The sequence below is a fragment of the Neolamprologus multifasciatus genome, chromosome 11, assembly GCF_963576455.1.
Source record: "Neolamprologus multifasciatus chromosome 11, fNeoMul1.2, whole genome shotgun sequence".
Taxonomy (NCBI): domain Eukaryota; kingdom Metazoa; phylum Chordata; class Actinopteri; order Cichliformes; family Cichlidae; genus Neolamprologus; species Neolamprologus multifasciatus.
In genome coordinates, this window is record NC_140449.1 from 9,138,007 (window position 1) to 9,154,529 (window position 16,523).

Here is a 16,523-nt window from a genome sequence, read left to right on the forward strand (position 1 = left end):
CTGCTTACCCTCTCTACAGCAGCACCGTTGATGGTTAGTGGGGTGTGCAGGGTGTGAGTTCTCCTGAAGGGACAGGTTGTTGTTGTTGCACCACTCGGCCAGATGGTTAACTTCACTCCTGTAGTAGGTTTCATTGTTGTTGCTGATGTGACCCACCACATTTGTGTCGTCTGCAAACTTGATGAAGAGGTTGGAGCTGTGTGATGGTGTGCAGTCGTGGGTCAGCAGAGTGAAGAGAAGGGGGCTCAACATACATGCATCCAGTCTGATGGGGAGGCTATAGTTCAGGACGCAGAGCAAGTCGTCTACTAATCAGAAGGTTGCAGACCCAGTCTGCATGCTGAATATCCTTGGGCAAAATACTAACCCCAAGTTGCTCTCTGATCGGAGTCTCAATGCACTGTCAATAGATAGAAAGCACTTACAAAGAGAAAAGTGCTTGTGTGGGTGGGAATGGGTGAAGGAAGCAAGTTGTATAAAGTGCTTTGAGTTTTCAGAATAGAAAAGCGCTGTATGAGAACCAGCCCATTTACCATTTAAATGAGCAGCTGAACCGGTATACCTAATGAAGTAGCTGGTGACCGTATATGTAGTGTTATCCACACACGACACTGAATCATACCCGTATTCAGTTGGCCTGAACTTATTCACCCACTACTTGAGAAAAACACGCGCTTATACAGTTTGTCCCTATTTACCTTCCGTACTTACAGACAAGTATGGCGGTCTAAGGGTTGTGGTGACTGCTTTGGTGGCGTAAATAATCATCGTGTGCCTTTTTAAAGCATATTGCCCTCGACATTCGAGTTTAGCTGAAGGCTACAACTACAGTACGACTAAGGTAAGAAACTTTAATGTTTTTATTGGGACTGTCTGCTCAGAATAAGAGACACGTGGGTACTAGCTAGCCAATGAGGCTAGCCAAGATAAACGCTACCCTGCGCTTGTTAACCAGTAAAACCAATGAAGAGGGATAAATAAGTGTCAAATGAAGCATTTTAAATGTGTAAATTTACGTTAATGTTAGCCTCCCTGTGTAAACCCTCGTTTAGGGTAACGTAAAACCAGCTCATAAGTGTGAAACGTGATCTGTTGTATAAAACTTGTACAACTTGAACCCAGTAAGCGTTTACGTGACGTGTGCGCATATTCAGCATAGCTTGTATCTCCAGACATGCAGCTTTTCATCTACTTATCGTGAACAACACATTTAAAGAGAATGTAACGGTAATTAATACACGTGCATCAGTAGATAGAGGTACTGTACTTCAGGATGTCGCACTCACTGGTCATGAAGATCTTGTATTGATAGTTTTTTTTTAGTAATACTTTAATCCATAATTTGCACACTGCATTTTTCTTTATCTATGAATCCTTCTAATAATCATGCTTATTTTGCAAATGCTAATGCTGTTCCTGCACACGTAGCCTTTGCATTCCTAAAACCCTAAAACGGTACTAATGAAAAAACAGTACAAGGTACAAGGAGTGAGACTGAGGAAGAGTTAGCCATAATATTGCTGAAGAGGTTTCATATCCAAATCTTGAAGCATTACGCAAAACAGTTTAGGAACAAAACAAAGTGTCCACAAAACCATACCAAGAATTTTGCAGGTACTCCTTTTTAGACTTTATGACTAAAAACCTTGAAATCTGCGAAATGAAGGAGAGTCTGCAGGCAACAGTGAAGCATGGAGCTTTCTTAAAGGGATTCTGCCACTATATATTTTTATGTTACTCCAAAAAGCTGACTAAAGCTTTGCTTAATTTCCAGATCATCATGCCGTCTTCTTGTGACTCTCTGATGGAAGACATCGAGGACATGGTGTCTTCTAGTGACCCCACTCCTCATGAAAGACAGTCTGCTAGAAAAAGTATCATACCAAGGGCAAGGAAGAAGAAAGAGCTCCTGCACGATGAGGAGCTTCAAGCTGACAGGTGTGTCCAGTGTTTGATATTATGTTACTGCCATGGGGGGGAAAAAGGGAAATTGTAGGCCTAAAAATAAAAAAAAATTAACCATGTATTAAAAAAATGTATTAGTAGAAAAACGTGTATTTTGGCTTCATGTTAGAAGGAATAACGTCTTTTAGATGGTTTTTAATAATTGTCCACCCATCTCTTAACATCAGTGCACTGAAATTTTTGAGCCCACTTCCATGTGGAGATTGTAGTTGTGGAATTCAAGCCTAAAACACATTCAACATACATCCTCTTCATGATTTAACCATCGATAACCACTGGCATTTTGTAGAGGGTGTAGCAGCCATGGCAGTTTTTCTTGAAACAACAACTTTAATCACCACATTTGGACATTTTCTCAAAATGACCAATAATGTTTTTTCTTCATGTGGCCCTAATGCTTTTTCGTACCTACCCATTTGGGGTTTTGAGAAAGATTTCATGTTGCCAGCTTTGCACAGATCCACAAATGTAGGATGAAACATGTTGTATGTTTTGTAGTATAGTGGTGACAATCTGTTCTCTTTATTTAGAGAAAGAAAGAAATGTAGGTATACAGTGGAAGCACAGATGTCCCAGTTTCACACTGGGACTTGAACGCATCTCATGTTTGTTGATCTGTGAAATTAGTCTCAAAACTCCAGGTGAGATGAGTGTGTCAGGCTATTTGTGCACACACATTTAAGGTTTTGTGAGCATGAGGGACACTACGTTTAGTTTTAGACGTTTATACGCACAGAAAGCTTTTTGAAAGAGAGAATTATCTTATCTGTGGAGCCAGATTGCTTTGCATTTGTGTGTGGATTTAAACACGCACTTGCGAGTTCTCAAAAGTTACACATAAATCATTACATACATTTGAACATCTTGGTTTAAGCTTGTCGAATCCGCGGTAAATTCTTCTCATATTAGAGCTATGAAACTTGGAATAATGATCCCAAACACTTTTAGTAACAAGGAAAATGACTGTATTTCACAAAGTGTTTAGCAACTTAAATCAAGACACTGCTCTATTAATCACAACTCGGCTGCATGCGTTGCTGACACTTTTTAGAGTTCTGTAAAAGTTACAGTGCTAAGCAAACTATTTGGACACTATTTCTAAATTACTCCAAGCATCTCGTTCAACAAAACCAAATGTTTTCTATTTCCAGCATTTTTACCAGTGTTCTCTTGATTGTTCTATCGATTGTACCCTGTGCGAGAGGTTTCTGGTCACCAGTGTATAATCTGGAAGCTCGTAATTTTGGGGATTTCTGAAGGTGTTTACTTAGTTTTCCAAGTGAGTGATGTTTTTAATTGAAATTCCTGAAGTGTTTGAAGGAGTGTTTGTTTCTTCAACTACATTTCTAGTTGTTGGTATAACTGAATTGTTTCTTCCACTACTTCCACCACTCCAAACAACAACAAAAACCCCCCATAATTTCATCTAACTGTTTTCTTCTGATTAGTTTTATGTTAATATTTTATATATTTATATTTCAGTAATGGGATAGATTAGAAAAATGCCATAGTCATGTTGAGCATGTTTACATTCTACATGGCTATGCTGGGGAAAACAAAATTACAGTCGCGGTACATGTTGCTGTTCCACGTTCATGTTGTCTTAATTTTTGCATTTCTTATCTAACAGAGGAAATGACACCAATAGCATACATCAGCTATACCAAAAACCTTAGAAGCTTCCAAGCCACAAATGCTCTACACAAGATCCCACTGAATCGGAAAGCCACCTTATCAGGGTGGTTTGATATTTACTCTTGACATTTAGTTTGACAGCAGCTGGTGTAAAAGCACCTTTGTACTTCCTCCAACACACATGGGTAATAAAGCAAATTTACAATAGACAGTCTTTTGTCAGCCGGTTTGGTTTAGACATCGATTTTTGCACATCAGGATGATTTAAATGGACGTATTACTTGTGTATTTTTTTTTAGTTTGATCCCTGGTACCCAAAAGATCTGGATGAAAACATGGGGCTGCAGTCATAACAACTCAGATGGGGAGTACATGGCTGGGCAGCTGGCTGCCAGCGGATACAAGATGACTGGTAAGAAATTATGTAATTGTACTATGTTGTATTAATTCTGTTGATTTGAAGTCAACAGTAACAACAGGAAGCTGCCTATACCATAACGCTACAATAGAAATATTGGATGTATTTTATATGTAGACAAAAGATAAATGGATGAACAGCTACAGTGGTAAATATGGAATTATTGGGCTTTGTGGCTCAAGAGTTGGGAGTTCGCCTTGTAATCGGAAGGTTGCCGGTTCGAGCCCCGGCTTGGACAGTCTCGGTCGTTGTGTCCTTGGGCGAGACACTTCACCCGTTGCCTACTGGTGGTGGTCAGAGGGCCCGGTGGCGCCAGTGTCCAGCAGCCTCGCCTCTGTCAGTGCGCCCCAAGGTGGCTGTGGCTACAACGTAGCTTGACATCACCAGTGTGTGAATGAATGGGTGGATGACTGGTTGTGTAAAGCGCTTTGGGGTCCTTAGGGACTAAGTAAAGCGCTATATAAATACAGGCCATTTACCATTATTATGGGTGCCAGTTTAGCTCGCTGCTTGAGGAGGGGCAGCGCTCTGGGTCGGCTCCAACCCATGGGCCTTTGACGATTGTCTTCCCCCACACTTTATGCTTTTCTGTTTATTCTCCACTGTGCATCTAGTAAAAGCAAAAAAGGCCACAAATCTTTAAACCATTTAAATATCATTATTATTGTTAAATGTCTATAGGATTAATGTCAATATTATTATTAAACACAAGAGGGCGGTCTTGCTCTATAAGTACACTGAACCTTAAATGTTATTCTGGTTGGTGAGTTTTATTTTTCATTGAATTGAACTTGTTAAAAACACCTATGGATGAACTGTGCAGTGTAAGCATTTTAATTCACGTCTGTCAGTCTTTAGGAACCAGTTGTATTTTGTTATTTCTCATCGCCATGATTACAGCGGTCATTTACATGCTTTAAGCTGACTTAAAGTAGATGAGAGCGTACATGGTTCAGATTACAGCTCGTTAGAAAAAACTGATATAGTGAATGCTGCCTTTCATTCTTCGGTTTTGCATGAAGACGCTGGCCATGTTCGGTACTAAATTACTGGACGTCTTTCAGGAGGGTTTTGTTGCGAGTGTGCACAGGTGTGATAGACCGACACAGGTGAAAACGATAACGCAGAGAGTGAGTGTTGCATTGCATTGTAGTTGGTTAAATATGATACTCTGGTGAATGTTTGTGACCTCATGTTTGTCACAAGGAAAATTGATTGTCCGTGGCTTTGTGTGATTAGTTATGTGTTCAGTGTGAGTATTTGTGTTGTTGTGTGTGTGTGTTTCAATAGACACGCACCAAGACGGATGAAGAAGACGGAGTAAACCCCTTAGGCATTTTTCTTTCTCTCCGTGGGGTCTCCACAGGGATAGAGCAAAATTAATCACACACTTCAAAAATGCAGATCTACCCACTCATTCAACGTGACACGCAAGACACAGTAAGCCCATGACCACAGGCCAATAGTTTTTCTCCTCATCTGCTAGGCCAGACTCTTGATTTCTCTCTTCTCAGTCCTTGCTGACGTAACGCATCTCAGTTCAGTTTGTCGTCTTTCACCTGCCCCTCCACTTCGTAACAGATCCTGTCACACATCTACTGAAGCTTTAGACTTTCTGTGCTAATTTAATTTGGGATTTTTTTTTAAATTTAGTGGAATGGCTGCAGTCGGAAGAGAGTGTAGAGAAAACTTGTTTGTATTCAGACAGTTGTTTTCTATTCCCACTTTGACCTTTGTAAGGGTAGCATCCTCCTGTCTCTGAATCTGATTACAGCACATGTTGCTTCTCTGGTTGTCTTAAAGTCCTCAGCAGATATACATGCAAGAGGGTGTAATGTAATACACTCTTTGGTAATAAGGTTAAATATTGCTGTTATGGGTATTAGATTATTATAATCTCCGGGTGAAGACTCTCTCTGTCTCCTCCTCATGTTAAAAGCATGGCTGCACAGCGACCGGGCAGGAAAAGTGAAACCCTTAATAATCTTACGCAGCAGAAAGCTCAAATCATTCAGAGCATGTGCCTGTGAGGCAGACTTTAAACACTAAAAGAGAAAATTGGATATAAATACACATGAGGGTCAGAAGAAAGTTAATTGAATGTCTGTCTTCTATTGTTTGCATATATTTTGCATGGTTGAATACGTTTAGAAAGGATGCGCTCTTGTTTGATGTTGTCGTATACATTTGTCTCCCTGGTGTGTGCCCCGGTGGTATGTTTACTCTGCTGAAACGTAGGTTCATTTTCTTTCTGTCTGACGCCGTACTTTGATGTGAAGCTGCTATTTCACCAATTTTTTTTTAACGTTTTCTTTGCCAGAACAGTTTTCTGACTCCAGGGTCTTTATGGACATGTGCATCTGAGCATGATCCCCAAATGGTGCTCAATAGGTGTGCTTAGTCTTTCACGTGATTTACAAAAGTTGTGCTGTTTTTCTTTTTTGTTTTTTGTTTTTTTCCCTCTTTATTTATAAAGTTTTGCACATGTAATTTGACATATCAGGCACAATACAGCAAGTACCAACTGATATAAAGACATATATCAAAACAAATTAGGATGATAACAATAAAACAGAAAAAAGAAAGAGGAAGAAAAAAGGAAGAAAAACAAAAAAACAACAACCAGTTGTGCTGTTTCTATGCAAGCCTGTTTCCGCCACTAAAAAAAGTATCTGTTGTTTCTGTCGAAATATGTGGGCACACATGAGTGTGCAGGCACAATATTTCGAGAAAATAACTCGAAATTTTGACATTTCAAACTAAAAACTAACTCAAAATTTCGAATTAGCTCTGCCAATCAGTAATCTATGTGACTGACATCGTTTTCTTATTACCTGGAAGGATATGGCACAGAGGAGTGCGCACTTAAAACCGGATCGCAACAAATTGGCGCTTTTGAGAGCATGCTTGCTGATGTGATTCAGCTAATAACACAAGGATTTAATCATTTGTGAAGCCACGGTGAAAATACTCAGCAATTTGTGCATTCATGACTGGCTGTGATACTGTTAGCTTAGCTCTAGCATTTGTAGCTCAGGGCTTCAGCTTAACAAGGAAACAAGGAAATTACGTCATTCACGTAGATTACTGATTGGCAGCGCTAACTCAAAATTTCGAGTTACTTTTCTCAAAATTCCGAGTTAATAAGTCGAAATTTCAAGAAAATAACTTGAAATTTCGAGTTATGAATACTTTTGTTTTTAATTAATTAATTAATTTTTTTTAGTGGTGGAAACGGGCTTCCATACACTAAACACATGATTTCTTTAAAATAAATAGCAGAGCAGTTGGCAGGAAATGACGTGTCTCAAACATTAGTAAATCAGTCTGTGCGCTTGATTTCTTTCTATATTTAGCACCTTGAGAAAGGAACTCCCAGAAATGCATATGCAACATGATCAGCCGCAAAAAGTCTCAGTTCCCACCTCTTACAGTCTCCTCACTGTAAATACAGACAGTATTTTATTTTATTTTTTTAATGGCAAAACCAAATTTGTGCTGGTGCAGCATGTTAGTAAATCTTCCCTTATAACTTTCTGCAGCCCTAAACATGATATTTTATTTCAGCATGATTGCCACACATAAATTTACCTGCTGGGGGCGCATGCGTTTAGAGATTCCTGGCAGCTGAAAAAAATACGTCTTATAACTCTGCGACAGAATAATGCAGATATTTCCACAATGTAAAGGCCATCTCTCTGCTGTCATTCAAGCTGACCTTAACAGAAACGTGGCCACAGCCATAGACTAGATGTACTCCAGTAGTCAGAGGGAGATAGAAACGATGTGAACGTGTGTGAGATTGTAAAAAAACTATTTCTTTATGCAAGTCACATCAAACAGAGCGCGGAGTAGGGAACAGTAATAGGTTCCCTATAATAGGAGAAATGCTGATGGCCATCATTACATGTATGCAAGCTTTGTTAGTTGCATGTCTCACATATAACAGGTTAGAAAAGGTGAGAAATTCTTCTATTCACAGCGATGAAAAGGTGTTGTTTTACCCTGTGCTGTAGCCCAAAGTATACCTTTATCTTACATTCATAAAGCCTCAGAGTACGACCGCTGCTTTTCTTCATAAGCCTTTTTTCACTCTGTTCTCTCTCAACAAAGTATGTTAAAGGTCAGAGTCTTACTGCTAATGCTAAAGGCTTAGTTTGGTTTCTGTCCTCCACAGCTCTGCTTTTTATCCGTGTCTTGTTTGCGTTCCTGTATCTTTTCTCTTTCCCTGCCGTCCTCGTCCCTCCGTCCCTCTCGGAGTTAAAATCTGCAGTCAGTCGTTGCATTTCAGTGTGAGATTGTTAGAAAGAAATGGACGGTCATGGACAAAATCAGGTGAGATTACACTTGGTAGAGGTGACGATTGTGCTGAATGGTATTGTATGGAATGATGTGCAGTCTTCTACAAAGGCATGAAATTGTCAGGAGTGTATCAAAGGTGGAATCGTGTGGTATAACTAACATAGAAAAAGGCTTGTGAATAGCATGGCGCTGTTGGCCAGATGGAAGATGAGGACAGGTCGAACATTATCATTTGTGAGTTTGAACGTTCCATATGAAATCACAAATTCCCGCCTACCTCTGTAATTTGTACGCCTATGTGTGTTCAAATCCACCACGTCGCTCTGCAGTTTAATGAAAGCGTATGGACAAAGGAGCCGCGGCGCCTCTGAAAATATGACATCACCTTCTCTCCCTCTCTCTCTTATCCTTCCTTCCTGTTTTCTCTCCATCACATCCCCGTGCCCCCCCTTGTCGCTCCTTCCTACCCTTCTCTAACTTTCTTTCTTAAACTATGACATCACTTTTATAGTAGATAGTAGCAGTTCTTGTGTTGGCCTATAGGTGGCAGCCTTTCCCCGTGTAGCAGCCCTTTGTTGTAAGAACGAACCACTACAATATCAGGGTGAGGTCATCCTTCCAACATCCTCTCTTCCCATTCATGGTTTTAAAATGTGTAACTTTCAAAGCAACCACTGATTATATGCAAGCTGTACATGAAGCCAGCTCTCTATCAGTTGTATTATAAACATATAAACATGGAGGCTGCTCTGTTAAGGCTTAATGCAGATTGTTGTAGTTGTGTTTAGTTGAGAAAAATCACTCCTCATCTGTAGCTGGAGATGCTCTTAGCCTGTACATGGAGTGCTTTAAAGGTGTAACTCTCAGGAACGTCTTTTATTTAACCAGTTACATTCATATTTGAGATTAGCATATTACTTGGTTGCCACCTGTGGCGATAAATAATATGCCATGGCGTTTATTTGTTTGGTCACGCTCATATTCTAGTTATATAAATGCGCACACACACACACATAAACTAAATAGTGCTGATCAAATAACAATGGCTCTCTTTGCTCCTTTTAAAAAGTTGTGTGCATCAATGAAAGACACTGTTGTTTACCTGTGCTTTCATTGTCTTCCACTTGTTTTAGTGCTGTACTGGTTTATTATGGCTCGTTCTCATTTGCTGTTCCTGCGCACAACCAAAGGGGGCACTCTTCACCCACGCTAGCACACCGACACCGACGAACGGCGTTTGAGCAGAAGAGCAATGTGCCAAATAGTGACTTCATAGGAAGGCATCTATGGTCACACATGAGTGTGCAGACACACACAAACACACCCTTCATGGAAAGTCACACCAGGATATTTTGATTGTTTTTGGCTGGTCTCCTCCCCTCCCAATATCTTTTCTGCCATCCAGCCGGGCACACAGCACTTCAGTTAGGATTTTACATACCGGTTAGGCAAAATTACTCCCGGGTACACAATGTCAGCCAAATGAGGCGTTTTCAGTTCCTGGTTTGGACGCAGACGTTAGAGGATATGGGTTTCAGAGAGAGAGAGAGGGTGTGGGCTGCTTTGACAAAATGATACGAGGACTTAATTGATCAGCAGGTATTACAGGTGCTGCCGTGAATAGAAATGCTGTGAGTGTCACAGAGTGTGTTTTTTTTCCTTTATTAAGCCTTGTTTCAGAGCAGGTAATTGTCAAAAAAATATGAAATATATATATCGGTTAATTGAGATTGAAGCATTGTATGTATACTGCTTTTAGTAATAAAAGTATTTTTTCCAACTGAGCTAAAGCACTTAAAAGTGTTTAGTCAATAGTAGCTTAAAAAAATAATAGTTTAAATTTAGATCTAGTATTTTTACTGCTCTTAAGGGTCTTTAACATTTGCTTAGCCTTAGAAAAATTGTTGTAGTATTTGGATGTTTTGGCTGAAACCCCTGAAACAATGTTCTGATGGCGCTCACACTGCATTTGTGTTTCTAGCTCTTCTGTTGCTCTGTGTGATTGTATTACATCACCGTAGAGTATTCTCACTCTGAGCCTGTGTTCCTCGCATACGTGCCGTCTCATTCATAAAACGGAGCGTGCGAGGACCTTCTGACTGGCTGCCTACACGCTACGCAACATTACACGCCGTAAAATTATAGCCAATGAAAACTTACAATGTTGCCTGACTCCACCTCTCACATAAACACACACATTGGCGCTCGCAGCCCGCCCGCTCGTACGCACATTTACTCTTCTCACACACAGTTGCAGCCGTGGTGGGAATTGGTGTTGTGCAGAGAAAGTATCTGAGAGACAGTCGGGTTTTCGACAGTCATCATTCTGTAAGATTAGACTTATCGCCTGGTGTCTGTACGCCTGAGAAAAACTCACTGTATGCTCACCGTCTTTCCACTGTGGCGTAGCTGCGCGGCTCGCTTCACTGATTTAGAGAGGGGAGAAGGAGACTGGGAAAGAATGAAGGAGAAGGCAATGTAAGGAAAGATGAGAGGAGGAGTCCGAGGGGAAGGAAAGATGGTGGTGGGATGCGGGGCACAGCAGACGTAGATGGCACTTCAAGACAGAATTAGTCTAAGCGACGGTTTGGAAGTGCGAAGGCGAGCAGGGAGGGCAAGTACGGTGCCAGGGAAATGAGCTAGAATCTGGCAGATCTGCAGAAATGGGGAGTAGAGAGATGTAGCGTGTAGTGGTTTGTATGACCAGGAATGACAGGTGAGATGTAAGGGGAGAGGGAAAAAAAAGAGAAGCTACAGAAAGAAAATACAAAATTTTATCTGGCAGCTGTAGATACAGTGCGAGGGAAAAGATTCCTGCTGGATAATAAATGAAATACTCTTAAAAGTTAGCAGAATTATTCATCGTCTGAATCATGTAAAAAAATAAAATAACTCCACCGCGTGTGTTTGAATTGAAAGAGCACTTTGCACTAATCTGCTAAATTTAGAAATTGTCCTTATTCCATTTTTGTGTAATGCAATTTGATGTAAACAAGGAGAAACTATTAAAACGGTAAAGCAACACCAATCTCTCATTTCTTAGGTATTTACTAAGGACACACAGTCCGCAGAGCTGGGATTTTTGTCTGAAGTTGCGATAGAAAGACCCATCAGTCCAGGCAGTCGGGTGGAACCGTTTAGAGATCAGAAGATTAGAGTGATCCCAGCATTGTGCGTGTGCCAGTGCGTGCACGCACATGTGTGTTTTGGTGATCCTACAAGGTGACCCATGTGTAGACGGCACCCAGTAAGTAACCATTTAGAAGCCATAGGATTAAAGACCTTAAAATTCCCTTGAGGGAATTATGGAAAGCGGCAGAGGGAAAAGGGGGAGATCGGTGCTCGGTGTCAATCGGTGATTACTCTAAGGAATGGAATATTGATAGCATTGTAAACTCGTCTGAGCAGAACAATCATTGCGGCAAGAAATTGTCACGGGGTTTGGAAAACACAGTGTCAGTCTTGGAGATTTTTATTCTCAAAAAAGTTCAATATTAAAAGTAATCTGCATGTGCTGTGGAAATGGGCAAAATAAATGCCTACATGGTAAAGAGACTGCAGGAGGGCAACAAATATGTTCCTTCCAGGAACTCATTCCCGAGAATCAGATCTCCTTCACTGCTGGAAAACCTTTCTCATGTGTATGATTTAAGGAGCATGGAGAGCAATCAGATTTGACTAAAAAGAGACCTCTCCTCGCTTCTCCGAGGGGGGAAAAACAGAACAAATTTTTTTCCGAAAGGGCAGTGATATTTCATCCTTGTTGCCTTAAACCTCAAAGGTAGGAGAGGAAGAAGAATTGAAGCAAAAAGAAAAGCTGCTCCAGTTCCCCATCTGCACAGTCATTTGTGTCCCTGCACTTTCATTTCTTGATGAAGAGAACGAGAGAAGCTGGAAGGAAGTTTCTTTTGCTACTTCCCCGTGGAGGAAGGAAGTGTATTACCTATTCCCTTTAGAATCCAACCAGCCAAGTAAACCCCATGTTATACCAGGAATACCGCCTGCATTCCACAGGGATTGTGAATACCCTGAAGGGGCATAATGTGAATATCATGGAGGGGATATAATGGGATAAGGCAGGAGCTGGAGGAAAGGCGTAGGGGTGGAGGGGCAGAAAGGAAAGGAGACTAGCAAAATGACAAGTAAAGGAGGTTGTCTGGAAAAGGGATAAGAGGTGAGGCTAGATTTTGCTCAACATCCATAGTATTGAGCCTTAAATCAAAGCTGGGAGATGTTGGTTTCTGGCATTGAAGGTGGCCTAGGCTTAAAAGAAGAAAAAATCTATTGGCCTACGACTGACAGTTCAGCTCTGTGGCCAACACACCCACACTGTGTGGGAAATTGCAGGAGTACAGCCTTCACTCCCCTTGAACGCAATCCATCGGGTGCCATTTAACAAGGCATTTAACCCCTAATGTCTCCACTGGAGCTGCTCGATGGAAAACATGGCATGCCTGTGGATATGTTGGGCAGCTCCCAGTTAGGTGTATGCACCCACCCTCTATTGCCCAAGTGTTGCCAATTCATGTGTAATAATATGACACACAAATACTGCGTGTGTGTTCTTGGGCAGTGTGTGTGAAATTTTGTTTATAAAACTGCTTCCTGTTAATATATTATAGTAAGATTATAGTGAGTCTATAGTTCTTGGCTCAGTATAATAGTTCGTTCTTCATCTTTATAAATTTTTTAACACTAAGCAAAAATGTTTCCTTTTTCTAGAAGACTTAAATCTTCTTTAGGCTACATTCAATATAAATGAAATAGATGAAAGTGTTTGTATTTCATATGTATTTTAAGATTAATAGTTACATTACAGTGGAATGACCTATGTGTACAAAGCATACGACAGGAAAAGAGATCAAACTACGTTTTTATTTTTTGCCCCAGAATTAATACTGTGTCATATTCATGGCGTGTAAGGACAAGTAAAACTAAACAAGTATGTGATTTGCAACTAATGTGAGGTTTCTATACTGCAACCTGCAGATTTGGTGGTTGATGGTGTTCTGTAAAAAGAATAGGGTTGCCGTGTCGCACATTATGCTGTAAATGTAAAGTACAGCAGACCATTATGCATATGTATCCTCCACAGCATTAAACCAGTAATGCGCTATTTCAGCTTTGTTTGATGGTTCAGATCCATGTGATACTAAGAGTCATTTTAAGCAGGGTTTTGAAAGGACAACAGTCTCCATCCAGGTGAGTATCTGAGCAGTTTTCTTTCTATAGTATACTGGGTATCGGTGTATGTGTGTGCTGCTGCCCATTGCTTGTACAGGTTTAACTTTTTTTTGTTTTTGTTTTACTGTATTGTGGTTTTTAGTGAGCTGTACATATATATTATTGCTGTTACTATGTTTTAGTAATGAATTTTATTGACAAATTATGACATTAGTGTAGGATGTTCTTCTTCCCTTATTCCAGCGGTCCCCAACCCGCGGGCCACGGACCGATCATTTGTACTGGTCTGCGAGAGTTGAGGCTCGGTTTGATATTTTTGGTTTTCAGGGTTTTTATCGTTATGTTTTTTTATCGTTAGCTCAGTTTCCCTGGGTCTTTTCCTGTGTATTATGCGTAAATCTCCTTTTTTTTGGTACCGGTACTGGCTTTATTTTGTTGTATTTGTCCGCGACACCTTAAAGGCCGGTCTGTGAAAATATTGTCGGACATAAACCGGTCCGTGGTTGGGGACCGCTGCCTTATTCCTCATTGCCCTCATTCTGTGCTAAGCTCCTCTACAAGGACTCATGAAGTTATGATTTTGAGTCAAACTAGAGCTGCTTGATGTTTACATTTCATGTTTCATCTTTAAAAGTACCGTGTCGAGTACCAAATCGAATTTCTGTGTTCTGCTGGGAAACTGGCGAGTGGGCCCTGCAGCCCCAAACCATGACAGAGCCTCCAGCGTGTTTTTCTGATGGCTGCAGACTCGCACTGTTGTACCTGTCCTGGCCTCAGGTCTTGTGTCAGGTTTGGTTTTTGTTTTTATTTAAGGACATGACTTCCAATGACTGTTAATCTGCTGTAGATAGTTTTTTTTTTTAATTTTTTTTAGGCCTGCCTCTTCTTCCTTTGTCCTCCACTTTACTCAAACTGTTTAAAGGATGCACTACACACCATCTGAAACTGTCTGAGTGGTTTGCCCTCTTTCCTCTTTGTGCGTGGCACTACAAAGAGCCTTGAAACTGCATTTTCAGTTAAACTAATATATTAAGAACCAAAGACCAAAAAAAGAGTGTATTGTATCACACGAGGAAGAAATGGGATATATCGTATCACTATTTTGTTTTACATTACTCTCTCTCATGGCTGCTATTTTCGTTCTGACTTTCTGAACCTACATTTGCTACATAGTTCAGCTAAATCGTCATACTAAACAGAAGTTTTAATTTGGTGATCATTGTACCTTTTGCTGCTTTTATTCATGATTTTCTTTAACAGTAACAGGTTGACCTTTGGTGACATGTCCTCCACCCACCTATACTGAGCAAATGGTACAGAGCTGTCTTGTTGTATTAGTTCTGGTGGCAGACAGGTCAGCACTGTAGCATTGATAAACATCTGGCTAAGTGGCATTCATGTGACGTTAAGTTAATCTAACATTAGTTGATGCTTTCATGTTCCTAAAACACTGTAATAATGAAGTTGCTGATGTGTTCAAACGTTCAAAAGTACTGAATTTCCTACATTTAATGTAATTTCAGTTACATGCAGTATGCTGTATTTAAAAAGCTGCTTGCTTGTAAAAGGGACAAACCAGGAGCCCTCAAGAAAATAAGAAAATAAGAAAATAGAAAAAAAAACCCTTTCTTTAAATTGAAGCAGTGCAGTGCGTCTTACTTAATAAAGGTGGCTGTTATTCTAGCCTCTTCAGTGTAGCGCTCTGGCTCCAGTGCTGGTGAAATTTGCCAAACTAAACTTAAGACTGTGACTGGCTTAACCTCGTGTCATGATAACAGACGGTATCATTATGAAAAGAAGTCTGTAGTTATTGACCCGGGTCGGTGTGAACGCTGGTTTTCGCACATGTTCCTAATTAGCGCTTAGACGAGCAGCTGCAGCTCCGTTACTGAATAGCAGGGAGCTAGCACAATCAAGCTCATTTTCAATTGTTGGGTAAGGGTAAATAAAAAAAGCAAAGTCTCGCAGGTTGTCGCCAACTTTTGAAAAGTGTGTGAATTTTACTCGAACTGTGAAATTCACACGGATTTGCTACGTGCATCTGTAATAGAAAATTCACCAACAGAAACGTTCATGATGAAAGGGACATCAGATGATTACATATGATGGCGGTTCGGCATCTACGCTATTGTTGAAACACAAACATACACAGAGTAAATTTAAAGATGATGTTTTTCTAGATGTCTGAAGGTTCTCAGTCATCCAGGTCATCGTAGTCAAAGGAGCTTGCAAAGAAAAGCGTCTGGACTTCTTTAAGTAAGAAGTCTAGACTTTTGAGAAAATCTTTGCAGATAAAAAGCCAGTTTGTATACAGAGAAAAGTTATTCGTTCAGCTGCTTTTGTTCACTGTTGAAACACGTTGCATAACAAGTACTCTTGTTGGGGTAACTTGCTAGGAACAAGCTAGAACTTTTTATAGAGACATAGAGTGAGCTCACCGCTGTGTTAGAATTGGCCGTGATGATTGTAATGTTGCAGTATTGGTAATCCGCTCTTTAAGTGATGACATATGAACCCTGCTTCCGGGTCCAATTTACTACCCCCCAGCCCTCCACAAAAAAACCACAAAAAAACCCCAAACAAAACAAAACAGTCAGTGATCACTGTCGGTCTCTCCCGGTTTTTATTACCACTATAGGGCTGTGCGATATGCCCAAAATCTCATATCCCAATATAAGAATTCTATCATCCGATAACGATATAAATCACAAAAATGTAACATTTTCTGTAAATTCTGTGAATCTCGGGCAGCTCGACTTGCGGGAAGTGTTTCCAGCTGCGCTGGAAGTCGAGTGTTTTAACTGATGCATGAAACGATACATTTTTAGACATAAGTTGTAACGGCCGCCGTTTTCTTTGAGTATTTATTACACGGCGTGCTGCGGGGAAAAGCCTGTTCTAATGTTTGAGTCTAAGGTTTATTTTTTAGCACCTTGCAGCTCTTTTTTTACTTCTCATCCATAAATAATCTGCTCTTTCACATGATTCAGTTTATTTTGAAAAGTCTCAACAGGATCTT

General features: G+C 40.4%; 1 protein-coding gene across 3 annotated transcripts in view; it reads left to right on the forward strand.

Annotated features, from left to right (window-relative positions):
- Window positions 1–681: 681 nt before the first annotated feature.
- Window positions 682–16,523, forward strand: part of cdkal1 (CDK5 regulatory subunit associated protein 1-like 1) — a 257,896-nt gene continuing 242,054 nt past the window's right edge. For 2 of the 3 annotated variants that reach the window (XM_085176653.1, XM_085176655.1), the window contains exons 1-3: window positions 683–841; window positions 1,775–1,938; window positions 3,900–4,012. In XM_085176653.1, coding sequence (XP_085032779.1) covers window positions 1,781–1,938; window positions 3,900–4,012 — 271 coding nt within the window. In that variant the 5' untranslated portion in view covers window positions 683–841; window positions 1,775–1,780. Of the gene's footprint in view, window positions 842–1,774; window positions 1,939–3,899; window positions 4,013–16,523 lie in introns of all 3 variants that reach the window. The other variant, XM_085176654.1, reaches the window with a different exon arrangement.